Below are 26,962 nucleotides of genomic sequence, written 5' to 3'. Positions count from 1 at the left end.
CTCCTGTTGTCTGATTGCAAGGGGTTCAGTGAGCCTGTCTCTGTAGCCAAAAGCAGAGACCAGGTTGATTGGTGAAAGGTTAGGTTATTCCTAGCAGCAGGAGGAAAACAGCCAGGCCTCCCCTCTGAGCTGTTTCTGATTCAGCCCTGCCCCCGCTGAAGTTAATCTCCAGAAACGGGTGATGATTACAGAAGGGGAATAGCAGGTTTTCACAAGGTTCCAAGATGCAATGGACCCTCCAGGAAGCCAGCTTCCACAATGCTCACTAGGAAATTATCTAGACCAACATTTTTCCAGGGGCCATTAGATCGTCATCCCCCGAAGCCTCATGGCACCTTGTTTATCCAAAAGTGGGTGATGGCTCCTGTCTGGCTACTTATCTTACTGACCTTGCTAGCCTCCTTCCTGAGCTGGGGCAGCTCTGCTGATTAAGCTGAAAAGGGGTTTTGACTGTAAGGGAGGGGGGTTGTTACATGTTGGATTTTTAAAGGTGTAAGTCCCCTTTGCACTTCAGGCCTTTGATCGTGCTGGAAAGGTCCTGAAATCAGTCTTCATGGGACCCCACTTGGATAGTCTCAGGCCAGGCCCCCACCCCACCCCATCATTCCGGGGCAGTTGGGGTTGCAGGGGTGCTGGTGGGCTGCAGAGGCAGACTGTCCAGTGGCAGCCCAGCAGCGGGTACGGGATGGGTGGGGCAGGTGGAGGGCAGGAGGATCCCCACAGCACGCACAGCCCCCAGCTAAATCTGGGGGTCAGCTGGTAGGAAATATGGGGAAGAGGAAGAAGGAAGCGCCGTGCCAAGCAGAAGTTGGCAAGGCTGCGTCTAGGGAGAGTCTGGCAGGCAGCGGAAATGGGGAAATGACCGGGTGTGGGTGCTGGCTGGGGGCTGAGGAGGGGCAGGGTGGGGTCCGCCGGTGGTTGCTGCTGGAAGCTGCTGCGGGCAGTGGGGTCTGCAGCTCCCATCACGGGTGCCTCTTGGCTAATGACCCCCGCGGTGGGGCCGAGACGCAAGATTCGCCTGCCTCGCGGGGGTGGGGGCAGGCAGGCCTTCGTCCGAGCGCCCCCCGCCCGGGGTCCCCGCCAGCCCCGCGGCCAGGGCGCTCCCCGGTGATCGCACGTGGCCGCAGCGCAGATGTCCGTGCCGCGAGCACCCTTCCATCGCTCCCTGCCGCGAGCCCGGGAGCGCTGGGCGGAGCCCCCGCGGGTCTGCGGCTTCCCCGGCCCCGCCCCGTCGCTAGGACCCGCCCAGACGACCACGCCCCCAAGGCCCGGCTCGGAGCGTGCCCTGCGCTGAGGCTGGCGTGGCGCCGCGAGCGGCGGCGGGCGGTTTGTGGGCGGGACTTCCGGCTACGCCGGCGAGCGTCTTCCGGCCGTGCTTGAGGGTGGTCCGGCCGGCCCACCGGCGGGGAAGGTGAGCGGCTCCGCAGCGGCCGGCCCGGGACTAGCCGCGTCCCGCGTCCCTCCCGCTCCGCGACGGGCGCTGGGCCGCGAGATCGCGGGCGGGAGCGGGGAGGAGGGATTGTGCGCGTGAAAGAGGGACAGCGGACGTGGACCACAGCGAGTGGGGGCGTCAGTGCGTGGGCCCAGCGCGTGTGGACGGGCGAGTGGACAGTTGCGGGTGTCCACAAGTGCGCGTGGACGGTGTGAGAGGGAGCACAGACAAGTGTGCCGGGTGTGGTCGCAGAGTGAGAGCCGAGGACATGTGAGTGGATGAGGACGAGTGTGCCCCAGAGGGACAGGGTCAGCATGTGCACAGACTGACAGACGGGCTTGTACCTGGGAGAGTGAGGAATTGTGGGTGTGAATGATGGACCCTGCTTGTGCAAGTGGTCGTGTGACCCTCCGGCCTCCCGCAGACCAGACTGGCCAGGGCTGCCCCCAATGAAGAACCGGTGACGCTGGAACCCGGTGGCACGTGGTGAATGAGCCACACCGCGGTGTAGTTATACTGGTGTCTGGGGGGATGGGGGACGGGCCGTGGCAGCTGCTGGCCCTGGGCTGTGACTGCCCTGCCCTCACAGGGTCCAGTGACCCTCACCTGCAAAACAGGTGGGACACCTGCCCTAAAGCAGCATGTGAAACGCCCCAGCTGCCCCTTGTCGGGGTCCAGCTGGAGCCTTGCAGCTTAGGGGATGGTGTGCCAGTGCCGGGACAGCTGCTTTTCTGAAAAGCGTTGTCATAACTGAGGTGAAAGAGTACGGAGAAAATCATCAGTTGTGTGGAGAACCATTTCTACACGTTGGATCTCAACTCACTCGTTGCAGCCCCTCTAGTGGGTGGGTGGTTACTGACAGGAGCTGCCCGAGTTCTGTTCGAGGCCTGAAGGTGACCAGGGCCATACTCTCAGGAATGCCATCTGCCCCCAACTGACCAGGCTGCCCTCGTTCATGATTGGGGGGTTCTACATTTGCCCTCCACCCTCTCCAGGACCTACCAGCATGGTCCTTTCAGCAGCCCTGTGTGGTGGGAACTGAGCACCATCTGCTTCCTGTGGCTGTGAAGCCACTCTCCTTGGACTGGACCAGTGACTGGGGGGGAGGGGGATGCAGGTCCCTGGTCCCCGCTGTGAGTTACTGAGGGGTGAAGTCAATTAAACAACAGCCACCAACCAGCTCTTCAAGACTGAGACGGCGCACAGGAGAAATTCGTGCTTCAGGTGGAGTCAGACCCCTGGGCTACTCTAGCTACAGGTGTTTGCACACAGTTCACACATGCGTTTCCACATAGCACACACATCACACACACAGGCACACATACCACACACTCACCCAGTTCACACATGCGTGCCCACACAGCATACACATGCACAAGCATACATACCACATGCCTGCAGTGTACACATACCATATATATCACGCACACACATGCCCCCAGCGTCCACGTGTCTGTACCACATGCACATATGCAGACACAGACCACACACACATGCAGTGTTCATACACATGTATGTGCATACTGCACTAGATTCAGGCCACCTGGCTGCAGTGTTCACATATGTGTGTCCATGTACCACACACATCACAGGCACACATACCAGGTGCTTGTACAGAGACCACCCATACATGCCCACATACTACACTCATGACATGCACAGGTACACATACCTGCATGGTCTCTACACAATGCATGTAATTGTCTGCAGTGTCCGTACATGTGTCCACATAGCACATGTGTATCATACATACATACATGGTGTGTATCCACATGTGGCCCTATGACACTACATGTGTCTACAAACACTGCACATAGCATGCTGAACATGCATCTTGTACACACCTCATGCATGTAAATGTACCACACGTCACACGCACCTGTGTACCAGCATGCACGCATTACCTGTGTGTGACTCCACACGTGTGACATGCCATATGCATGTGCTCACAAACAGGCACATATATGCCAAGATCCTCTGACACGTTTCTACCAGGGACCTCACTCAGAAATATGGGCTGGCTTTGCTGCCCATCCCTCAGTGCTGGGCTCTGGCCCTGAGCCCTGCGGGCCCTGACAGACCCCAGCCAGTACTCAGGAGCACCCTCTGGTCCCTGGTAAGTCTGATGTTGGCCTGTGTCCCCAAGAGAGGAAAGTGAAGGGCCATCACAGCCGGGTCTTCCTGTCCCTGCCCTGTGGCCTGCTCTAGCAACTGACCAGTAACCATGGCACCTAGGGGACGTGCCTGTGGGCCAGGAGCCTGTGCACACAGTGGGGCTCTTGGTCAGAGCAGGTGGAGCCCCCGCCCACCCACCCAGGAAGCATCTGGGCAGAGTGGAGCAGCCTGTGGGGCTTGGCTGTCACCCTTGCATCCCCAAGTGGGAACTGGATCTGCTTTAGCGTCGCTCACCTGCTGCTGATGTGGGTGTCTGCCCCTGCCATGGGCAGGCTACCCTCTCCTCCGTGTGGCTTGGGCGCAGGTTTCCAGAGCTTATCCCATCTGGTCTGTCTCTGACCGCAGCTCCACAGTGTAGTGTCCCTTCCCCACCTCCTCCCCGAGTGTCCTTTTCCCCGCTTCTCCACCTTCCGCAGAAGCTTCTGCACTGCTGACCAGAGCACACCTGTGCACCTGCACAGATATCACCAGCACCGTTGCCATGTCACATGTGTGCTGCCTAGTGACTGGGTTTTGAGCTTGCTTTTTGTGCACTCGCGTTTCTAAGTGAAACATGGGAGTAGACATGAAACACACCCGTGAATGTAGACATGGCACATGGACAGGGAATGTGGGCCCATGGGTGTGGATGGAAAACTTGCCCTTGGATACAATATGTGGACGTGGAACATGCCTGTGGAAGTGAACGGTGGGCATGGATATGGCATGACTGCCTGTGGACGCGGCATGTGGACACATGCTGCTATGCTCCCATGACACTCAGGAAGCACCCCTGCAGCCATACATGTGGGATCCAGAGTTTCTTCCAGCACTTTATAGGGGACAGGGGCCATAGATAGTGGGGCAAGGCCCCTTCCTGGGTGTCAGGCAGAGCCAGTGGCCCCCAAGGAGGTCCTGGGTGGGGCTCTGCAGAGTCCGGCCCCACCGAGGTCCCAGGCAGGCTCCCTGAGCTGGGTGCTCTCTCCGCAGCACCCTGGACACTGAGCTCAACCTCCACCGGGCCTGCGCGTCATGAGGACAGTCCTGGGCATGCTGGGGCTGGCCCTGGCCTGCGGCTTCGTTCACACAACCCTGTCCAAGTCAGATGCCAAGAAAGCTGCCACAAAGACGCTGCTGGAGAAGGTGGGACTCCCAGTGGGTGACACCCCTCCCCCAGCTCCACCTGCTGCAGATGCAGGCTGCTCTGCACCCTCCTTCATCCCCACACCTGTGTCCACATCTTGTCTGCGCCCCCGCCCCACCTGGGTGTCCCTACCACCTGTACCTCCACCCCACCTGTGCCCCGGGCCATCTGCTTCCGCATCCTACATGTACCCCCACCCTACCAGCATCCCCTGCATCCCCATCTCAGTCCCCCTGGGCCCACAGTGCCCCCATTTGCCTCTGCAGCATCCCCTCTGCTGGGCCCGCACATCTCAGATGCTTAGTGCTGGTTCCCCAGGCGACGGCTGGGCAGTCAGAGAGGGATCCTCAGCTGGCTGTGTCGTGCCCGCAGTGACCACATGGCCTCCTCTGCCCCCAGACACAACTGGCCGATAAGCCTGTGCAGGCTCGTGGCCTCGTGGTGACAGCCCCCCGGGCCGAGGACGTGGTCCTGGAGCACCGCAGCTACTGTGCCGCCCAGGCCCGTGAGAGGCACTTCCAGGGGCCAGTACTGGGCTACGTCACCCCGGTGAGGCGGGGCGGGGTGGTGGACATCCAGTGATGGTTCAAGGGGGGAGAGTCAGGCAGGACTGCGGTGAGTGCATGGTCCAGGTGTCTCCTGATGGGCAGCACGGAGAAGACGGGAGGATAGCTTGGGGGCCTGGGGGTGGGTGCTCCCGGGCAGTGGTGTGACCCCAGGGAGCGCAAGACACTCGCCTCACCCTCATTGCATCCCTCTCCCAGTGGAACAGCCACGGCTACGACGTGGCCAAGACATTCGGGAGCAAGTTCACACGAGTTTCGCCCGTCTGGCTGCAGCTGAAGCGCCGCGGCCGGGAGCTGTTTGAGGTTTCGGGCATCCACGACGTAGACCAAGGTCCTCCCTCTCCGCACCCACCACGCCTGGGCCCAGAGCAGTGAGCGTGGGCCAGACCTTGGCCGAGTGTGTGAGGGTGTCCTGAGGGTCACAGTGGGCAGGGCTGCGGAGCCCCATCCTGGGCATGTGAGCAGCATATGTGGAGTCAGGCATCGGGCCCCGTGCAAGAAGGAGGTGCCCTGAGTGCCTTTGGGGATAGGGGACACCATCTGGAGACGGACCCCAGCGTCTCGGCTGAGGGAGCACCTGGGCACTAACATGGCCCTCAGGTCCAGGCAGGAGTCTGGGTGGGGGAGGCCTGGGTTGACCAGCCATGGGCCTATGTTGTCCAGCACCCAAGGGCACTAGGGAGCCAAGGAGCAGGAGGAAGGGCACGGGTGAGTGACGCGGCGTCTTTCTGTCCGTCCGTAGGTTGGATGCGAGCAGTCCGAAAGAACAAAGGCCTGCGCATCGGTGAGTTGGGTGGTGACAGGCAGCCCACCTTGGGCACCGCTCTGTCTGTCCCATGCCCACCAGGGCCCTGGGGCTCAGGAACCACCTAGGAGGTGTCAGTGCAGGGCCTGGCGAGCTGGTCTTGCCTGGGCAGCCGCTGTCCTGGAGGCAGATGGGGACCCAGTGGGGCCACCCCTCAGGGTGAGGCCCTGGGCACAGCTGCTCTGTGAGCATGGCCCCTCTGCAGGCCCCGGGGCAGGTCGCGTGACCGACGGTCTACCTGTCTGCCCCCAGTGCCTCGACTTCTGTTTGAGGACTGGGCACTGGACGACTTCAGGAGCGTCTCCGACAGCGAGGACGAGATTGAAGAGCTTGGCAAGACACTGGTCCAAGTTGCCAAGGTGAGCCTGGCAGGCTCCAGTGCCTGCTTGGTGGGGCCAGCCCAGCCTGCCTGCCACCCACTCAGATCGAGGGTCGGGATGCTCAGGGGAGGGAGGCCGGGGCGCTGAGGGGGCAGGGGAGGGAGGCCCAGGGTAGCCCAGCACTGGGTCCTTCACCTGTGCCCGGCCCTTCCAGAACCAGCACTTTGATGGCTTCGTGATGGAAGTCTGGAGCCAGCTGTTAGGCCAGAAACAGGCGTGAGTGGGGGCTTGGGCAGGGGCGGAGAACTGGCTTAGCCTTAGCCAAAGCCAGGGGACTGTCTGCTCACTAGGGCAGTGTGGTGACATTGGTCTCCTGGGTGGGAAGGGTCCAAGGCAACCCTGCCTCCCCCACCCACCCCCCACCTGCCCTATATGGCCCAGGCTGGGCCTGGCTCACCTCTTGGCCTCCCCACTCCCCACCCCGGGGTGTTGGCACTATTGCCTGGGGCTGGGCCCTGACTGCCCGCCTGCCTGCAGGGGCCTGGTCCACATGCTGACCCACATGGCTGAAGCACTGCAGCAAGCCCACCTGCTCCTCCTGCTGGCCGTCCCACCCGCTGTCGCCCCAGGGTGAGTGCCTGGTGGGCGAGGCTTGGCCTGGGCTTTCTCTGCATAGATTCCCTCCCTCCCCAGACCCAGAGAGGAGGGGGCTTCCCCTCCCCTGCCCCCTCCTCTCAGAGTCAGGGCTCCCTGAGGCTCCCATCCCACTGGGCTGGTGCATCTGGGGATGGAGCCAGGCTAGGGCCTGTGGAGTGTCCCACAGGCAGACCCCAGCAGGGGCCATGACTGGGCCCCTGCCCATCCATCATTCCCAGGAAGTAGGTTGAGGAGAGGGCTGGTGATGAGCAAGAGGAACTGCCTTTGGTGCAGGCAGTGCTGGGAACCCCAAGTTGGGGCGACAGGGCTTATGGGTGGGACCCCTGCTTGCTTGGGCAGGTGGGGGCAGGAGGCATAGACCCTGGCCTCAGGTGCTCACCTTCAGCAAAGGTTTCCAGAGCATTGCTGCAGCCTCACTGTGCCACTGTGCTCAGCCTGGAGGTGACTGGGGTGCCCCCCCTACACCCGCCACAAGAGTGCAGACCTGCAACAGGGGTGGGGAGCCGTACTTCAACCCTGACCCTGCGTCCAGCCCACAGCACTCGGCTTCCCAGCCATGCAAATCTCGGGGACTGTCCTCAGTTTCCCCGAGTCTGGGATCAGAAACGCTCTGGGTACCAGTCTTCTATAAGGACAGCTTCTTCTCAGCCCTGCGGCCCCACAGCTCCTGCCCTCCTGAGGCCCGTGTTGCAGAGCTCCTTCAGATACGTGCCCACGAGGCACCCCCACCCCTCAGTGAGGCTCTCTGGGGGTGGGGGGGCAACAGGAAGCAGCCTCAGGCTAGGCCCCCAGCAGTGAGCAGGGAAAGCTGTCCCCCACCCCTCTACCCTCCAACGCCCCCTGCCAGACCCTACTTCCCTGCAACTACAGGGATGTGGCAAAGATCATGCTACCCGCCCCAGGGCAGTGCTGGCAGGGAGGTGACCCAGTGTCCAGGAAGCCCTCACACCCCACATGCACACATATACACGCATGCAGACACATAGACACACACATGCAGACACATGCGCACACACATTACACACAGACACACACACCCTGCCCACCACCTGCCCAGAGCCAGGCTGAGTGGACAATGTACCTGGGACCCCTGCCATTGATGCCCTGCTCCAAGGGTGGGGCCTAGAGGCCCGAGGGGCTGGCCCCAGGGCGGTCCCTGGGTGGCCTCGAGCAGATGAGAGGATGTGACCCTGTGAGGCGCCTCCCTGGGCCCCCTTAGACCTGGGTGAGCACTCATGCTGCATGCATGCCTGCCCTTCACAAACGAGTGCACCCTCGGGTGGGTGTCTGTGCAAATGTTCTCGCGTGTATGTGTGTGTGGGCATGTTCCCTTATGTGTGTCTGTCCTGTGTCCTCGTGTCTGTCCTGTGTGTGTGCCCTCGTGTCTGTGTGGGCATGTGCTCGCGTGTGTGTCGTGAGGATGTTGGGTGAGCACGTGTCCTGATGTGTATGTATATGCCCCACGTGTCCTCGAATGTGTCCAGGGTGGTGGGGGCCCTGTGCCCTTCACAGGCCCGAGCTGACCGCCGCCGTGCCTGCTGGCCATTGTTTCAGGACACACCAGCTGGGCATGTTCACCCAGCAGGAGTTCGAGCAGCTGGCCCCGGTGCTGGATGGCTTCAGCCTCATGACCTACGACTACTCCACAGCCCAGCAGTGAGTGTGGGTCAGGCATGGGGGGCCCGGTCACAGTGGCACTTCAGGGTCAGGCTGAGCCCGCATCACCTGCAGGCCTGGCCCCAACGCGCCTCTGTCCTGGGTGCGAGCCTGCGTCCAGGTCCTGGACCCCAAGTCTAAGTGGCGGAATAAGATCCTCCTGGGCCTCAACTTCTACGGCGTGGACTACTCGGCCTCCAGGGATGCCCGTGAACCTGTCGTGGGGAGCAGGTGAGGGGCGGCCAGTGGGGCTCTGGGGGCAGGGACAGCGTAGCTGGCACCTGGGTGTGGAGTACAGGATGGCATGGACAGGTGACATCGGATCGGGATGTAGATGGGCTTCATGTCACTGGGTGACAGGAACAGGATGTGCTGGTGGCGTGAGAGGCAGGCGGCAGTGACAATAGGGACAGGTGGGTGGCGGGGCAGGCAGTGGGAGTGGGGGAGGGCAGTGTGGGGCGGCCATATCTGCCGTGGCAGCAGGAGATGCGCTCGTTCCCCAGTCCTGCTGAAGGACTCGCCACCACCCTCACCTTGCAGGGGCAGGATGTTGGCTCAGCAAGCATGGGGCAGCCGACAGCAGTCAGGGGCCTTGGGGACACATCTTGGCGGCAAGTGTCTGGAGCCAGCCTGCTTGCCGGCAGCAGAACGGGGCCCTGCAACTCCAGGGTGGGGAGAGCTCCTCCTTGGTGACATGGTGACAGCAGCTATGGGCGTCCTCAGGGCAGACTGGCAGGGGAGCCAAGAGCCAGCCTCAAGGGCTGTGTGGCTCTCACCCAGGGTGCATCTCCTCCTGGGGGGCTCTGCCCTCAGACCGCCCTGCAGAAGGGACTCCATCTTACTGTCCCCCATAGAGGGAGGCACCCCTCCCCTGCACCATTGCCCACCCAGCCGGCCTCCTGCTCCCCTGCTCGGAGCTGGGGCAGTGCCAAGCTGTGTACCCCTTCCTTGAGGCCTCTGTGACTCGCAGGGTGTGTGTGTGTTCAGGTTGCAGCTGACAGTCTCTCCTGCACCCCCACCCCCGACACACAGGCCTCTCGGGCTGTGACTCCCACTGTGAGTGAAGCCAGACACTGAATCGCTCCCTCTGCCCAGTGACCCAGTCCACCCAAGTCCACATGCCTCCAGGACTCGGGAACGGGGAGGGGACCCTGTCGCACTCAGCCCCCCTGAAGCGTGGCCTCGGGTGGCAGTGGCCTCACCCTTAACACTGTGGGCCTGGCAACTGTCTCACAACTCCTGCACCCAAGGTCCCCTCCAACTGCAGGGGCCTTGGCCTGACCCCCACCCCTGAGCCAGGAGACCCCTCTGGCTGTTTAGAGGCTATTGCCCCTCGAGTTCTCTCCGCTTCCACTATCCTGAGAGATTTCACACCTTGAGACCCTGGGGGGTCCCTCACCCCCTTCCCCTTCCATCCAAGCTGTGCCCTGGTCAGGGCTCGAGGGGAGATGGGGGTGCAGGGTGCGCTCTAGAGCTCCGGGCCTCCCAGCAAGGGTCTGCTCATCTTGTCTGGGTTGCATGGGTGTACTGCTCTACAAGCCCCAGGCACCATCCTCAGTGGCCTTCCGTTCACTCAGCCAGTAGCTCAGACGTTGTGGTCAGTGCCCCGACAGGTCACTGCAGAGACGATGCTGCTAGGACACCCCGCCACCACCACACCCCACTCCGGAAATCCCAGCAGCTCAGACCCTGGGGCATTTTGGGAACAGCCTGTCCTCTGCACTGAGGGTTGGGGGAGGCAGACCCCACCAGACTGGGGTCTAGAGGGCCGGCTGGGGAGGGAAGGCAGGGAAGACCTGGCGAGGGGCCCGAACCTCAGGCCCCTGGTCTATACCCTGTGCTGTGAGGGGCCACCTTGCTTGGGCCACAGGGAGCCAGAGGCGGCTTGTTTCAGTGTACGGGCAGTGGATGCGTCCAGGGTCACGGCTAGGCGTCGGTCCACTGTCTGGGTGAGCGAGTACTCCTTAGGGAAGGATGTGGACGGGTGAGGTGGGGGCACCTCAGGAGTAGGGAGAGGGTTTCTGGGTCACAGGTTGGGGCAGGGGCTGCCCCTGAGCGACAACCACCTCCCACAGGTACATCCAGATGCTGAAGGAGCACAGGCCCCAGCTCATATGGGATGGCCAGGCCGCCGAGCACGTCTTTGAGTACAAAAGGTACAAGTCTACAGGGGAGGCACTGCGGCCTGCCGGCATGGGCAGCAGCTCACACTCAGTACGGGAGGGAGCCCTGTGAGGGAGCCACCTGTGTCCTGGGCCAGTGCTGTTGGGGCAGCAGGTGCTGCAGGGGTGGCCTGTCTTTTCCAGGAGCCGTGGCGGGAGGCACGTTGTCTTCTACCCGACTCTGAAGGTAGGCTGGACCTGGTCAGGTACCCGGGTCCTCTCCAAGCCCCCCAGGGCATACCAGGGGAAGGCCTAGGAGGGTGGGTGCTGTGGGGTACTAACTTCCCCCCTCTGCCCAGTCTGTCCAGGTGCGGCTGGACCTGGCCCAGGAGCTGGGTGTCGGGCTCTCCATCTGGGAGCTGGGCCAGGGCCTGGACTACTTCTACGACCTGCTGTGAGCAGCACCCGGCCCCGCACAGGACAGCACAGGCTGGCCAGGACTCATTCCTAAGTTATAGAGCGATTAGAAGGCTCCCTGGCGTTCACCTGTCTGTCTGCTGCACACCTGCCCCAAGCAAGGGGCAGGCCTCGGAGCCCCGAACTTGCCAGCTGAGCCCCTCCCCGAGGGGCATCCAGTGGGCCTTTCCCAATGGAACCGAGCCCTGGGCTCAGCTCTTGGGACACCCACAGCAGACGCCCGTCCAGCTGGGCTCTGGCTGGGGTGCCACAGGAACGCAGCCCCACCCAGGAGGCAGTTGGGGGGGTGGGGATAACCTAGAGGCCAAGGCCCTGTAGAGCTGGCAGCCACCTCTTGGGAACTGGCCAGGCAAGCCCTCCGCCACCCACCTCAGGGTCCCTTGTGTCCTGCAGCTTCGAGAAATAAATCTGGAACCTGCTGGCCTGACCTGGTCTCTGCCACCAGCTGTGCCCTCCCCCACCCACCCAGGGCCTCCTGAGGCCACACTGAACTGTGGGCCCTGGCAGGCAGGGCCTTCCCTTGTTAGGGCTGCCCTGCCCATGGCAGCTCTAGGCAGGGACCAGTGCCCAGTCCCTCTGGAAGCCAGCCGCCCAGGCCCAACCTCCCTCGACCTGGAGTTGGCCCAGCCTGGGCTGTGCAGAGGGGATGGTGGGCACAGGACAGGTGTCGGGATGCCTCAGCTCCTGTGTGGGACAGGTATGGTGGCCACAAGACCTCAGGCCCAGGTTGGAAGCAAGCAGAGAACAAGCATGAACCTTTCCCCCAGGCTGAGAAGAGGGGTGCAGGTGGGGCAGGCAGCTGGAGCCTAGGACCAAGGGGCCCTCCCAAGGCCAGGCCCAGCTTCCACGTCAGGGGGGGAGGGGGGCCATGAAGTGGTCTGCCGGCGGTGGTTGTGTCTGCGCCTCTGCTTGGCCTGGGGCCTTGGGGGCTGGTGGCCAGCACCCATGGGGTCAGGTGGGGGCCAGTGACGCGGAGGGCTGTGCTCACCCTTTATTAGATACTGCTGGGTGGGCTGGCATGGACCCTGCTCCGAGGGGAGCACGGGACCGGTAAAAACACTGCTCTGGAGAGTACATGAGTATAAAAAGCGCCAAAGTCCCCAGTATCCCCACCCCACCCCATCCCTTTGTGGCCTCCCCTGTAGGCTGCCTTTCTCTTGGTCCTGGACGTAGACTTGGGCCTCCCTCCAGACCGCTGGGTGGAGGGTCGCCCGGCCCACCTGCCCCTCCTAGCACCCAGCAGGGCACAGAGCGAGTCGTGGGGCGGGGGCACGAACTTGGTCTGGGTGATGGTCTTTGGCAGATTGCAGGGTGGGGCTACGCGCAGTAGGTGTCCGCCTTTAACACCTGGCAGTACATAGTCATGGCGAAGGTGAGGCCCAGGATCTGCAGGCAGGTGGAGAAGGAGATCCTGAAAAGCCGTGCCGGCTTCCAGGAGTGCAGGGCAGCCATCGTCCCTGGCCCCACCCTGCCCCGCCCTTGGGACACCAGGAGAGGCCCCGGGGCCACCATGCTTGGCACCCAGGGTCCTTCCTGAGGCTGGCTCCGAGGGTCAGCAGGTGCACCTGCTGCCTTGGCCCCAGGGGGCACAGAGCACGGTGCCCAGCCAAGCCGTACCTGCACCAGTGCCGTGCACAGCCCGAAGATGGCCACAGCCAGCAGGTTCTCCTGCAGCCACACCTTCACCGTCTCGTAGCAGGGCTGCGGGGAGAGCCAGCCTGCAGGTGAGGGGCCACCCCGGCTCTGACCCCGCCCCCCAGCCCCGCCTCGTGCTCCAGGCTCACCGCCTTCCACCAGGTTCCAGGCGCGTGCAGGCCACAGCTCTCGCTGAATTCCAGGCAGCAGGAGTCAGGCACCCGCGTGGCGTTGTAGACCTCGAACCAGTCCGTGTAGTTCGAAACGCCGCAGCAACGGAACTGCAGGCGGCCGGCAGGGAAACAGGGCTGGAGGGGCGCTCCCAGGATGGGCCGCCCACTCTGGAGCCCTCCATAGACTAACCCCACCAAGCTGTCTGGAGGCACTGCCCGCTCCGAGCGCTGGCTCAGGTTGGGGCCTCTAGGCAGTCTCCTACACCTGGGCCATATGTCCCTAGGTGGGGTGGGGTGTCCCCCACGCCACACCCACTCACATCGGTCTGAATGATGCTCCAGGCGTTGGTAAGCCCCACGTTGCCCTGCGTGCCGTATAAGTGCAGCCCCTTCTTGAGGTCTCTCTGGGCGTACCTGTCAATCTGGGGGTACAGCAGGACTCATGTGACCTGAATTGTGCCCAGTCCCCACATGGGATAGCCCTCCATGCTGAGGTATGAGTGCCCCGCTTGTGCACACAGCCTGGCGTGGTACTCACACGGGTTCTAAAACCCTTAGGCTAGTTCCCAGGGACATGCAGGGCCAGGCCGGTCACCCATAGGACACTCTCACGTGCCTGGGCACACAGCCTGAGCCACGCGGAGCCACCAGTCTCCTGCCCCTGCTGACAAAGGCAACGCACCGGGCACCAAATGAACAGTGCGACGGCCACTCGGGCCGGAAAGCTGGCCAGAGGCAGGGCAGGGCAGGCCAGGCTGGGCGAGCTCACCCCGCTGGGGTCTGTCCACGTGCTGTGGGCACCAGAGACCCAGGGTGTTGCTTGGTGATGACCCGCCCCCACTGCCAGCTAGCCGCACGCACAGCCCGGCCCAGCGCTGCCCCGGGCGTGGTGACAGCCCCACCTTGTCTGTGTAGGCGAAGAAGAGGATGACGATGGTGGCCTCTAGCAGGAACACGCACAGCAACATCACGAAGAACTAGGGGGGCGGGGGGGCTGTTAGCAGGTTCATCAACCCCACCCACAGGGCCCCCACCCACCATCCTGAGGGCACCACGCCGCTGGCCCTGGCAGAATTCCTGTGGATGGCCTCCCCAGAGGAGCTGCCGAGACCACCAGGTCAGCTTGGTCTGGCTGGGCTCCCAGACATGGAGGCCTAGCTGTTGGGTGCCTGGCCCAGCAAGGACCAGTCCTGAAGGTACACCGCCCTTTCTCTGACCTCAGGTGGATGTCCACATCCCCCAGCCCCGGGGAGGTACAAGGCCACGTGTTCAAGGTACAAGGCCCACAGGTTCTGAGCAGTCTGGGGGCACCACTCGCCCCTCGCCTGTCCCCTGCCCACACTCACTGTGAGAAGCCCTGGCCCCCAACTTCTGTGTCCCCCACATTCCCTGTGTCTCCCATATCCCCACCTACACTGAGTACCGGCAGCCCTAGCCCCTGCCCGTGTTCCCCGTGCCCTCTGTCCATGTGCCCGTCCACACTCACCCCCAGCAGCAGGCACTTGTGTTCCTTGATGGCCCCGATGCAGCCCAGGAAGCCGATGGCCATGACCAGTGTGCCCGTCACGATGAGCAGGTTGGCGGCCGACAGGGACGGGAAGGAGGATGACAGGGTGGCGAAGTTGCCCTGCGTGGCAGCCAGCCAGATGCCAACACCGAGGACGCCGCAGCCCCCCAGCTGGACGGCCGATAGGGAGAGAATGAGGCACTGAGGGGCCCAGGGGGCATTGGGACCACCAGAGCACGGAGCCTTCCCCAGGCTAGTGGTACGTCCTCCATACCCTGTCCACCCCATGATCCCCACAGTGCTGTGTCCGTCCCCAGGGAAACCACTGTGACCAGGGCCCTGAAGGGTTGCCCACAGGACACCTGCTGTTGGAGGTGGCCCCACCATCTCACTCTGGGCCCAGGCCCCCATCTAGGCAAACAGGAGACCCTGGTCTGCTTCTCTGCGGACAGCCGGCTGCCCACTGGACCCGGACCAGAACCAGAGGGTGGCCACCACCACCGCTGTCCCCCAAGCACACATGGGTAGCAAAGCCTGTAGGCCCTGGAACACACCTCTCTAACAGGGGAGACCCCGTGCACATCTCCAGGTGCCCCCAGCCCCCACCCAGTTCGTGGAGCTTCACGACGGGGCCGAATTACAGAACTCAAGAGGGGGGCCAGAGGAGCAGCTCTGGGGTTCTCGGGATGCAGTGGCAGTGCACACACGGCCCACGAGTCCCGACTCCCACCCTGACACGCCTGCACCAGGAAAACAGGATGGTGCACACACCCGCCTCCTGCAGCCGCCCCACCTTCCAGAGGTGCCCCCGGAAGCAGGGAACCCTTGCACACACACACAGCCCACTACCAGGCGTGGGCCTGACTCAGAGGGCCCCTCCCCCTAGCCGCAGGGAGAGCCCATTAGTGGGCAGTGGGCAGGTGGGGGAGGGGCACACTGCTCCCGGGAAGCATTAAGCCAGACTGGAGTGCAGCTGCCCAGAGGAGGGCGAGCAGGAGACCGTCCCCATGTAGCTCCCCGTCCCCGAGGGACAGCAAAGGCTTTGTCTGCCGTGCGCTCCAGGGCCAGAGCCATGTCCCCACTCAGCCCAGAGGCCACAGCGGATGCAATTCGGAGCAGGTTGGCATGGATGCTCCCACAGTTCCAGTGTGGCACCTGGATCTCATAGGAGGCCACCAGGGTCACAGGACACACTGGTCACATGGGGCCAGGGACTCAGCCGGTCCCCAGTGTCCTGGACATTGGGCTTCCTTTTGCAGAGGCACCTATGGGTGTTGAGCTCAGATGACAACCCCCCACACACACCCTGTAGGAACAAGACCGAGAACCTGGCACCTGCCAGGCTGTGTCCTGCCAATTGACACCTCAAGGGGACGAAGCTCAGATCAAGGGGGGAGCCTGGGACATCCCTAAGTGGGGAAGGTGCTGGCGCTGCCGCCCAGGACAAGCACATCCGCACCAGGCCCCTCCACCATGGGCAAGAAGAGGCGCGGGGAAGGGCACCATGCAGACTGGCCTTGGTTAGGGGGAGGTAGGTGGCGGGGAACAGTGTGGGTACACAGGCCTGCAAGGAGGGTTTCTGTGAAGAGCTGCGAGAGAGCCCCATAGCTCACCCCCAAACCAGAGCCACTGCTTGGGCCCCCTGTGGGAAGTCCCTTTCTAGTTGGCACACCGACACGACGTCCCTACCTCCGCCACGCCATCAGACGTCCTCTCACGTCCAGTGCTTCCACACACCCTGCGACGACCTCACCCCGACACAGATGCCCACTCTCACCCTCAGTGTCACCGCAGTCCACAAACACCCCCGTCACCGATACCAGTGTCACCACACTGCCACACATCATCCACAAAGACACACATACCCCGGCGTCACCACACACAGTCACAAAGACCTCCCCTGCCCCTAGCCCTGGTGTCAGCACAGACACACTGGAGAGCAGACGCATTGGCTCTCCCCCTTGGAGTGGCAGGCCCCTCTGGAGCCCCCCAGCCCCGTCTACCCAGACACATGGCAGCCTGCACATATGCGTGGGCGCTCGCTGGCCCGCGGTTCATGACATCCCGTCATTCTGAAACAGTGTCTGCCTGTCTGTGTCTCAAACATTGTGGCCGAAGAAGTACAGCCTCCAAGTGCTGGAGACAAGGGGCACCCCAGACGCCCTGCCAGGACCTCATACCCAGGCCACCGGCGCTGGTGGGCCAGGCCCTGCAGGGTGGCAGCAGGCAGGGCTCTCCCACTGTATCCCCTACATCCCTTCTCTGCCCTTGCCCTCTTCTGTCTCTTTCGAGCGGGCCCAACCCAGGGAGCAGGACCCATGGTGACTGACATCCACTGAATCTGCTCCAGGACTTTTGGGGCCGGGATGCCAGCCTCGGCCTGCCGCCTCTGGTCACGAGATCGTAGCAGATGGCCGGGCAGTTGGCCCACACCCTGGGCACGGGAAGCCCCTCACCGGCCTGGGCCAGAGCCAGTCTGTTCAAGCCAGGCCGGCTGGGGGCAGGAAGGCTCAGGGCCAGCTCGGCAGCCGAACCTAGCCAAGGGCAGGCAACTCCCTGTGTCCTGTACAGGCTCACCTACCATGCTGTCCAGGGCGGGGCATGGGGTGGGTGCACGGGGAGACCTGGCTTCAGGACCGGCAGCCACCACACCGTCCACTGAACCAGTAAGTGCAAGGTGAGACCAGTCCGCCAGGCCCCCGTGCCCTCCTCACCACCCACCCTGGGTGCACAGAGCCCAAAGGCTGGGGGAAGGCAGTCTTGCCATGAGTGGAGGGGGATGGTGGTAGAGGGGTCCTCCAATGTGACAGAAGGGGGAGTTCTTCATGTCCACTCTGCCCTGGGCACCAGGGCTGGGTCTACAGGGTGAGGCCCATCAGGCTCCTTGAGTCCCCCAGGAGAGGTACTGAGATCCATCCTGAGAGCTGGCTGGGGTCTTCGTCTTGGTTCCAGTTCTTGTGAGGTCTCATCTGAGCAGTGACTTGGGACCTGGCACACAGGGGCCCTGGGAAGGCTCTGGAATAGATGCCACTACAAGCCAGAGAGCATTTGGCTGCCCAACCCCAAGCCCTCTGCAGGCGGTTCCCATGTGGGGACAGGGGGCGTGTCTGTGTCCCACAGCTCTACAAGTGGGAACACCTGCAGGGGGGCTCGAGAGCCTGTTGTCCCAGGTCCAACAGCCCGGGCTGGCCAGCCTGGAGGCCCTCTGCCAGTCCTGGCCTTCCTCGGGAGCCCGCACCTGCCAGCATCAGACACTGTCTGCTGCTCGCTGGGGACCACCCAGGCTGGGGATGTGCAGTTGCCGCCCCACAGTGGGACCCCTGGGACAAGAGTGGGCAGACAAAGACCGGCAGGCAGCCCTGCCCCATGCTGCACCTCCTCCGGTCAAGACCACGGCCCTGCAACCATCCACCACCCTGCTGGGCCCTCATGACCACCCCCAGTTAAGATGGGGAAACTGAGGACCCAAGAAAACAGGGCTTGTCTGGGTCCCATGCTGCTGTGAAGCTTCCAGCCCATCACTGAAGACACCTCCCACTTCAGCCACTGCCACCTCTTCCCCTCCCGGGGGCCTGCAGCAGGGAGAGCAGGACAGAGGGTCTCTGCCCTTCAGTCTCACAGGCCCAGTTGCCATCACAGAGTGCACAGGTTGACCGTCCCATGAGCCACTGAGCCCACACCCCAGTGTCACTCTTGCACACACAGATCTGCTTGCATGCACGCCTGCTCATGGGCACACTTGGGCTCTGGTCCACAGGGACAGAGATCCTGGGGGCCAGGCACATGGATGTGTGCCCACAGGAGTGCACACACTACGTGGGTGTGAGTGTGGGTGTATGTGTGTGCACTGCGTGTGCATGCTGGTTGTGTGCACACTGTGTGAGCATGTTAGCTACACGTGCACTGTGGGTGTGTCCACTGCGTGGGCCCTGGGTAGGAGAGGTCTCTGTTACCACAGGGCATGCTCAGAAACTCCCGTCAGCACACATGGTGACCACACAGACCTCAGAAGAGGCCCACAGATGTGGCAAGTAGCCCCCTGGCTGCATAGTGACAGGTGCACAGGGCTGCTCTGTGCTGGGGAGCTGCCAGGCTCCCACCTCCACACTCTTCCAGACCCCATTACGGGCACCATCAGGGAACAGATACAACTCAACCCTAAAGAAACCCACAGCCCTTCCGGCTCCATCCCCCAGGCCCAGGGGGACTGAGCTCCAGGGAAGTGTGTGTGTGTCCGTCCATGGGAGAGTGAGCAGACTCCTCAGAGGAAGGCAGGCAGGGAGGGTCCTCTGACCCAGCTCCCTAGAGCTACCCTCAGGTTGGGGGTGTTATCAGGAGGAAGGGGGCTTCTCAGGGACTCCACAAAAGCCAGCTGGTCTGGGGGAAAAGCTGGGCCTGTGTCCAGGCCCTTGGGGTCATGTGATCAGCCCTACCTGATCAGCTGACTGCCTCCTGTGGGCACTGGCCCTCCTCTCTGTTTCAGCCCCAGGACCAGACTGGGGAGGCATCCAAGGCCAGGCAGCAGGGGCTTCGGGTGGACCGAGGGTCCCCAGTGGCCAATGACTTGATCTACTCAGGACAGAGGACTCCTCACTGTGAGTCTCAGCAGGTCTTATCTCAGTCCGGGTCCACGGGGCACTCCCAAGCAGGTGCCCAGGGCCCAGGACAGTATCCCCATCACTCAGGAAGGAGGTGGACATGGAGAGAATGGGGTCCTGCATATAGCCCACCCTCCCCCACTGACCCTTCCTGACACCACTGCTGCGACCCCTTCAACAGCACCCACCCTGAAGCCAGTCACCTGTCACATTGTCACCTGTGGCCACAGCTCTGCCATGGGCTCACTAGCCCTGCCAGCTGGTACCCAGTGCCACTGCCCAAGGCCCAGCTCGTTTACAGAAACAGCCCTGAGCCCCAGGCAGAAGACAAGGCTTTGGGGTGAGCCCAGCAGGGATAGAAACTGCTGGGGTGACACCTCGCAGCTGCCTCCGCTGGCTGCCCCCAGAGGAGTCAGGCTATAGGGGAGAGAGTGTGAGGAAAGATGTCAATAGGATTATAGGATACTGGCAAAGGTGACTGTTCCCGGAACCTAGGCATTGAGTGTTTTTGTTTTGTTCACTTACAGAATATAAAACGCAAGTGGGTGAGTGGATTAAAAAAGAAGTCAGTGTCCCAGAAGGAAGCAGGAAGGTGGGCCTTGGGCCATAGCCCTGCCCAGCTGTGCAGGGGACTCAGCCCCAGCGCCCCCTCCCCAAAGCTCCCACCTGCAGCTACAGTCACGGAGGTAGCTCTCTCCTGGGGGCTATGGCTTCGAGGGGGGCCCCCTCAGCGCTGCCCCTCAAGGCCCTGGGCAGGGGCTCAGGGGTCTGAGAACACGGGAAGCCACCTGGCACCCTGGCTGGTCTGTTGGGCACACACCCTCCTCCAGGTGGACAGCACCCCTCAGCCCCTGGACCTGGGTGGGCAGGGCAAGGGGGTCAGACAGCACATGGGGACTTGAAGGTGGATGGTGGGCAAGGTGCAGTGTCCTCTCGGGAGGGCAAGTGCACCAGGACACGTCCCTCCCGCAGAAAGAGGCCTGGGGCAGGCAGCCCACCTACCACAGTGCCGCGGGCGTCCACTCGAGTCCGGTGTCCCAGGTGTGCCACCCCCTCTCCCCTGCAGCAGAGATCCCAGGGACCCCCGCACCCCCGCCCTGGCCGGACGCACTCACCCAGAAGAGCAGGTTGAAGGCAAACATGAGGTACTTGACGCACTGGAGGCAGCCGCGCGCCATGCTGCAGCGCTTCAACTCTAGGAGGAAGATGAAGGACAGGTCCAGGTAGAAGACCACGTACTTGCTGCCCTTGGGCGCCGCGGCGCCGCCCGGGGCCGCGTGGGCGTGCAGGCCGAAGGGGGCGCTGCCCGCCCCGCCGCGCCCGTACAGGCTGCTGTAGCGGCGGAAGGGCCCCCCGCGCGCCTTGCCGTCCGGCGACGGGCTGCGCCGGTACGCGGACTCGTCCGTGCTCGAGCGGCGCATGGCGCCCGCCCCGCGCTCAGCGCCCCGCCATGCCCCGCGGGCATCAGCAGCCGGGCGCGCGGGCCCGCTCCCCGGGGCGGCAGCGCCCGGACACCTGCCCCGGCCGGCCCGCTGCGGCCGCGCTCCCCGCCCCGGCGCCCCGCCCCGCCGCCGCCGCCCCTCCAATCCGCTCGCGCCCCGGCCCCGCCCCTGAGCCCTCCCCTGCATGCCCAAGCCCTGGCCGCTGGGAGGCGGTGCTGCCCGCGGGGCCCGGCTGAGGCCAGGTCAGCCGTGCCCGGCTTGGGACCAATGATGTCTCCAGACCTGCCGGAAGGTCACACCTAAGAGACCTCAAACCGTGCAAATACAGGGTGACCCCGACGCAGCCGCCGACTGGGGGCAGCTCTAGGGTCGGACTCCACCTCAGGCCCCTGCACCTGGCAAAGGAGCTCAGCCACTCCCTGCAGTGAGTGTTCCCCACCAGCACCCCCCTCAGCCTGGTTTGGGGCCCCGAATCCTGCAGCGCCCTGCATGCGGGAGTGGGGGGGGGGGGGGGAGAAGTACCAGGGCACCCAGTCCAGTAGGAAGCTAGCTGTACATGGAGCTGGCTGATGGGACGCTGAGGTTGACAATGAAAAAGGTGGCTTTGGGACCAGGGACAGAGCTGCAGGTGTGAGTGTCAGGGCATAGACAGGTTTCTTGCATTCTTGATTTCCAGAGTCTTCACTTCAAGTCCTCCATCAAGCTGCCCAGGTTGGAGCAGGCACAAGTACTAGCCATGCACAGGTGCCCTGGTGCATGCATGCAGGCACGCACACCTCCACGGATCAGGCCCTCACAGCTTGTCCCAGTATGTGGGGAAGACAGGCACAGGGCGTGGGCTGAGAAGGGCTTAGGGTTAGCTAAGGCCACCAGGGTGTGAGGAGGGGGATGTCTACTACATGAGACAGTCTGGGAAACTGAGGTCCAATGAGGGGTCCCTGAGAGCTGGGCATCAGGGGGCTGAATAGGGGAGGCAAAGGGGAAGGAAAAGATGGGGGAAAGCCACAGGAAAGGGGAGGGGGGAGGGAAGGAACGTGGCCACCAGCACCTAGACCTCAGAAGGTGGAGGTGTGGGGAAGGGTTTAGGGATGGACCCTTGGGCACCTAATGAGGCCTGGTACCCCAGTCTAGCTGAACAAGGGCCACCAGACCGTTGCTGTCCCCAGTGTGGCCTTGGCAGAGAATCGTAGCTGTGCGTGAGGCCGGGGGGGGGGGGAGGGAGAGGGACACAGACATAACACAGGCCTGCAGTCCCCACCACCCCTCCACTCAGACATGGACAGCCTCAGTTCAGTCCACCCTATCGTCCCTGATGTGTCCCCTAACACAAGAGCTAGTCTGGCGGGAAATCCAGCCAACTGTAACAAGACCCAGATCACCAGGCCAGTCCCGCTGCCAAGTCAGCAGGCACGGGGGGCTGCAGATGGATGTGGCATCAGGCTGTTGGGGGTGGAGGAGTCACTGACACTAGAATGTGGGGTCTCCCCAGCACGTCTATAGGCATGTGGCTCCCCCAGCCAGCAGTCGCCCCTTCCCAGCTAGGAGCTGCCTCACCAAGCTTGCCACAGGAATGAGGTTCGGCCGTCAGACAGGAGGGGGCAGGTGGTCAGGAGCCAAGGCAGGTGGTAGTGTGCAGGGAGCACAGGCAAAGGGAATGGAGCCCACACCACCCAGGCTTGAGGAGTAGACCCTTTCCAACAGGGCTGCCCCCCAAACCTGGCTCCCCCTGAGATCTCTCAGGCACAGACAGGCACACACATAGTATGTACATTCTCATGTGTACTCCTCACCGGACAAGGGTGTACATTTGTGCAGACAGGGCCCGCATGAGCACGTGTGCACTCACAGGGACATGGACACACAGATTCAGAGAACACATACACAGAGATACAGAGAACAAGCATGTGCAGACATGTGCTCACAGAAAGATGGAGACACAGGCCCAGGGGCACAACACAGACATGCATGTTTACATGAGACTCACACAGAGACTGACAGGAAGACATGTGGAGTAACACCATGAACAGGCACAAAGGCAGCAGACACAATAACATGACACGCACATACACACACACATTCCACAGACACTGGGACACGCTGCCCACTGCCCATGAGGCCTGTTCCCAAGGGGAAGGGAGCCTCCCCTGTTCGCCACCCACCACCCAGAACAGCAGAAGTGGAGGAAGTACCAGCAAGCTGGCCCCTGTGGTGCCTGCCCAGTTCTCCCTCTCTACCCACCTCCCCCGCAGATGGGGGGGGGGACAGGCGGGCTTTCCAGGAGCGCAGGGTAGAGGCCAGCAGAGCTGGGAGAGGGCTCAGTGCCCACTGGGCCACTCTAAGTGCTTGGCCACTCAAGGACCACACTTGGAGGCTGGGGAGGCCACCGAACAGATGGCTTGAGACTGTCCCCTCCCCCTTACCTCAGTCCTGACTGAGAACAACCGACCCCTGAAGAGTGGAAATTTGAGAACTCCTCCCCATCCCCACCTGTAGAGGAATCCTGGGATGAAGGCCTAAGAGCAGCAGGAAGGGTTGGGGTGTCCCAGCAGGGCCCAGAGTCACATTCCATAAAGTAAAACCTAGGTAGCACCCCATCTTCTTCCACCAGCACCCCACCACTGAGACAGAGGCAGGGACCTGGAGCCCCGGAGGCCCCACAGAGAAGGGGCAGAGAGGAATGGTTGAGAGCAGGGCCATAGGCCAGATTGGGGAGCTTAGGTCCCTGTTGCTCCCAACCTAGGGTGTCCAGGAATGGGGGCTGGTGCCACAGGGCAGCTCTGCCCTCCTATATGCCCCTGAACCGCCCTACGGCTTTTGGAGGGCTCAGGTGGGGGCCATCACCAAGACCTCCCTACTGACGCCAGGGCCAGCCAGGGCCAGACAACAGGAAGGCTGACCTCAGCAGAGGCTGCCCCTCCCAGCCCCAGGCCCCTTTCACCCCACTCTGCCCTGCAGCCTCCTTCCTCCTGGGTCCAGTGACTGCCACCTGGGGACACACAGCTGTGAGGGTAGGCCCAACCTGGCCACCTACCTGACCAGACCACAGTCACACCCAGAGGGGCAGCCCCAGCAGCAACACAGCTGAGCACCGTGTGGACCAGGCCCAGCAGACAGGCCGCAGGTAAGGAGATGTGTTCTCTCAGCCCAGCAGTCTGGGCGGCCAGCGGCTGGGCGTTCAGCCCTCCTCTCCAAGCTCAGCTAGGCCAGCAGCTCAGGGAGAATGGAGGGGCTGCCCCGACTGGCCCCCCAGGCTGAGGCTATGAGGAGGCTTTGAGGAGAGAACCAGACCCGCCCAGCCAACACAAACAGGCCTGTGGTGTCAGCCTTCCTGAGGCTGCCCAGGAGGGCCCCTTATAGGTCCTACAGACCCCACGGGGGAGGGGCACTGCGCACAAAGGAGAAGGGACCACCTAAACCTCCTCCTGGATGGCCCCCTCCCATGGGGCCCCTTCCTGTGTCCCCTCAGGTACTTCTCCACCAGAGCCACAAGGGGTAGATACAAGGGGTACAATCAGGTCCCCACCTGTACTGTAGTGTGAACAGAGCCCCCCTGCCCCACGGGGGCCCCCACCCCTCATTGCAGGGCAGGCCTTAGAATCCAGGGTCCCGGTCCGACACACTGATCTCATACATACTAACCTCACACACACTAACCTCACACACACACTAACCTCACACACACACTAACCTCACACACACTAACCTCACACACATTGATCACACACTAACTTTACACCCTGATCACACACACACACACACACACACACACTAACCTCACACACTAACCCCACATACAATGATCACACACTAACCTCACACACTAATCACACAAAAATAGAGAAAAAAATAAAGTAAAAGAAAGAATCCAGGGTCCAGGCTGCGGGTGGCCGTGACATTTCCAAATGCCACCAGCCAGACGTGTCCACAGGGTCACTGGATGCATCTGCCACGCTGCTCTCACAGCCTGCGAGCCCACCCACGTGTCCTGGAGACAGGAGCCCCAGGGGCACACCTGGTGATCCAGCATGGATGGTGGTGGGACTGACAGTCGCCCCTGCCAGCCATTTTCTGGCCCTGGGGACAGGCATATGTGTTTGTGGCCCTGTGAAAACACATCTGTCCAAAGCCGGTGGGCAGGCCCAGCTGGGAGCAGGGGGCAGGGCAAGGCTGGGAAGAGACCAGGCCCAGGCAGTCAAGGCAGGGCGCCATCCCCCTCCCACCAAAGGGTCACACCCAAGGCCTCCAGGGGGCTTGTCCTCATGGTGAACAGCTTCACCTTTGAGGAAACAGGAGGAATCTCAGCCCAGTGCTCCGCCTCAGGCCACCCCACACACTTCCAGGGGACAGCCTGTCTCCAGAGGAGGGGTCCGTGGCCTGGATGTGGAGTCTCTAACTTCCCCTGTCCTTTGCCCTGACTTGACCTGGCTCACACCGGAAGCGTGGTCAGCCTCCAGACTCAGCTCATTCTTCCCTTCCCCCCTTTTAGGCCCAAAGGGCTCTTCTTGGAAACCAGCCCCCGCCCCAACCTAGGCCCCAAAGCCCTCTCCCACCATGGCCCCTCCCACCACCAGGCAGGGTGGCCATGCTTACACTGTTCCGGCTGAACCCAGTGGGCGCAGCAAGTGCCCCAGCCAGGACCCTTTGCTCAGCCGTGGGGTGCTGACCCACGTGTTGGGGATTTGCAAGCGTGAGGGGCCATCCATACAGGCCGGCTCCCCCTTTGGAAATCAGGGAGCTGGAGGGAGGAGCTGGGGAAGAGGAGGCCACCCGCCCCCAAATCAGCACTCACTCACTCCCAGCTCCTGGAATTCCAGGAATGTCAGCTTGGCCCGGCGGGGTCTGGGCGGCCCGCTCACGCTGGCTCCACGAAAACAAGGGGCCAGGCGTAGCAGGGGTGGGGCCAGCTGGCTCCGCCCCCAGGAAACCTCCGGCCCCTGCCCTCGAGGGTCCACCCTGCTCAGGTCCCTGACTCACCTCCTGGCAGCCACTTTCTGGCGGGACCCGAGGCCACTGTGACTCAAGGCCCGTCCCCTGCCCTCCAGGCAGGGACAGGATGTGCCTTCAGCCAGCCCACAGGGGAGGGAGCCGGGAAGGGAAGTGGACACAGCTCGTGGTTCGGCATCTGGACGCAGCCAGGGCAGCAAATGTCCCTGGGGAGGCTGCCCAGAGCCCAGGTCGGGTGAAAGGACGCCTCCGGGAGGCAGCAGCACAGATCAGCCCCACAGGACTCAGGGGACCCCAATCTCTCCCCGATGCCCAACTAAGTGCTTAGGGAGCTGAAGGCCAATGTTTGAGGTGAGGGTCTGACGGTCAGGGACCCACTTAGTGGGGACAGCAGGACCTACTTTCCACACAGCACCCCTGAAGACCAGAGCCCTCTTTGGTGGGGGGGGGGGTCAGCGAGCACAGTTCCCCGGCTCTAATCCTCTCTACCCGCAGCACCTCCATACTCTTAAGCCACACCAGTCACCTTTCCAACCCTGCAGGGGCGGCCTCCAGGTCACTCTCGCGCACAAGCAGGTTGGCCATGGAAGATCCTATGCTCTGGAAGGTTCGCTCAGGAGACGCCCCCTTCTCCCCGACCACCCCCTTCTCACCTCAGGGCTGCCCAGACCTCCTGCCCCGCTGCTGGGCCCCTCCCGACGTCGCTTCCAGTGGCCCTCCCGGGATGGGATGGTGGCGCCCGCGGACCCCGGCGGATCGATGAGCCGCCGGGCCAGCCCGCCGTCCGATCGATCGCGGCCCCGCAAGCCTGCCGGGGGTCCAACTTGGCCCTGCAGCCTCCAGGAGCTGCAGGTAATGACCGTTACGAATGGGGCCAGAGTGAGGGGGAGGCGGCCAGGGCGGTGCCCCCCGAAGGGTCGGCCGAGAGTGGGACTCAGAGACCCCAGACCCAACTGGGGGGCGCCGGGTCCTGGGGACCGGGGTGCCCCGAAGGCACCCGCCCGCCTCAGCCCCTCGTGGCCTGCGCAACCCCGTCCCGCTCGACCCGCCACTTGTTGCAGCGACTCTACTCCGGCTCCGCGCTAGGGCTCGAACTCATGCGCCCCGATCTCTGCTCCGTCCCGGACCGGCTCGGGGCCCAGCAAGCCGCGGGACCCCGGCTGCATTTCTAGGGAGGGCGGGGGAAGGAAGGTGCGGCGGTACCTGCGCGCGCCGCCAGCTCTGGGCTCCTCGGCGCCCACCGCGCGCCTGTCACTCTCCGGGACACGAGAAACGCGAATCGCGCCGCCGACCTTTACGGCCACACTCGGCCGCCGTCGCATGGAATGTACCAAGACTTCGAAGGGGGGG

General features: G+C 63.0%; 2 protein-coding genes across 7 annotated transcripts; one reads left to right on the top strand and one right to left on the bottom strand.

Annotated features, from left to right (window-relative positions):
• The first annotated feature begins 1,274 nt into the window (after positions 1-1,274).
• On the top strand, positions 1,275-11,740 carry CHID1 (chitinase domain containing 1). Its single transcript, XM_075545178.1, has 13 exons — positions 1,275-1,411; positions 4,577-4,729; positions 5,130-5,279; positions 5,495-5,627; positions 6,039-6,080; positions 6,354-6,460; positions 6,636-6,697; positions 6,959-7,051; positions 8,633-8,734; positions 8,810-8,965; positions 10,810-10,890; positions 11,041-11,083; positions 11,196-11,740. Exons 2-13 carry the CDS (start codon positions 4,619-4,621, stop codon positions 11,292-11,294), a joined length of 1,179 nt encoding a protein of 392 aa, XP_075401293.1. The 5' UTR covers positions 1,275-1,411; positions 4,577-4,618; the 3' UTR covers positions 11,295-11,740.
• A 549-nt stretch (positions 11,741-12,289) lies between these two features.
• Positions 12,290-26,961, bottom strand: TSPAN4 (tetraspanin 4). Of its 6 annotated transcripts, none has more exons than XM_075545171.1 (8): positions 26,816-26,961; positions 20,342-20,421; positions 14,608-14,799; positions 14,024-14,098; positions 13,442-13,543; positions 13,098-13,229; positions 12,931-13,014; positions 12,290-12,699 (listed from the first exon to the last, which is right to left on the bottom strand). In XM_075545171.1, exons 2-8 carry the CDS (start codon positions 20,402-20,404, stop codon positions 12,631-12,633), a joined length of 717 nt encoding a protein of 238 aa, XP_075401286.1. In that variant the 5' UTR covers positions 20,405-20,421; positions 26,816-26,961; the 3' UTR covers positions 12,290-12,630. The 6 variants fall into 6 exon arrangements, with proteins under 6 accessions (XP_075401286.1, XP_075401287.1, XP_075401290.1 ...); XM_075545172.1 differs by lacking the exon at positions 26,816-26,961 and adding an exon at positions 25,643-25,783; XM_075545175.1 differs by lacking the exon at positions 26,816-26,961 and adding an exon at positions 25,458-25,542.
• Position 26,962: the final 1 nt, after the last annotated feature.

This window comes from Tenrec ecaudatus, chromosome 4 (genome assembly GCF_050624435.1).
Source record: "Tenrec ecaudatus isolate mTenEca1 chromosome 4, mTenEca1.hap1, whole genome shotgun sequence".
Taxonomy (NCBI): domain Eukaryota; kingdom Metazoa; phylum Chordata; class Mammalia; order Afrosoricida; family Tenrecidae; genus Tenrec; species Tenrec ecaudatus.
The sequence above is the reverse complement of the archived record's forward strand: the minus strand, read 5'-3'. Positions and strand labels throughout refer to the sequence as shown.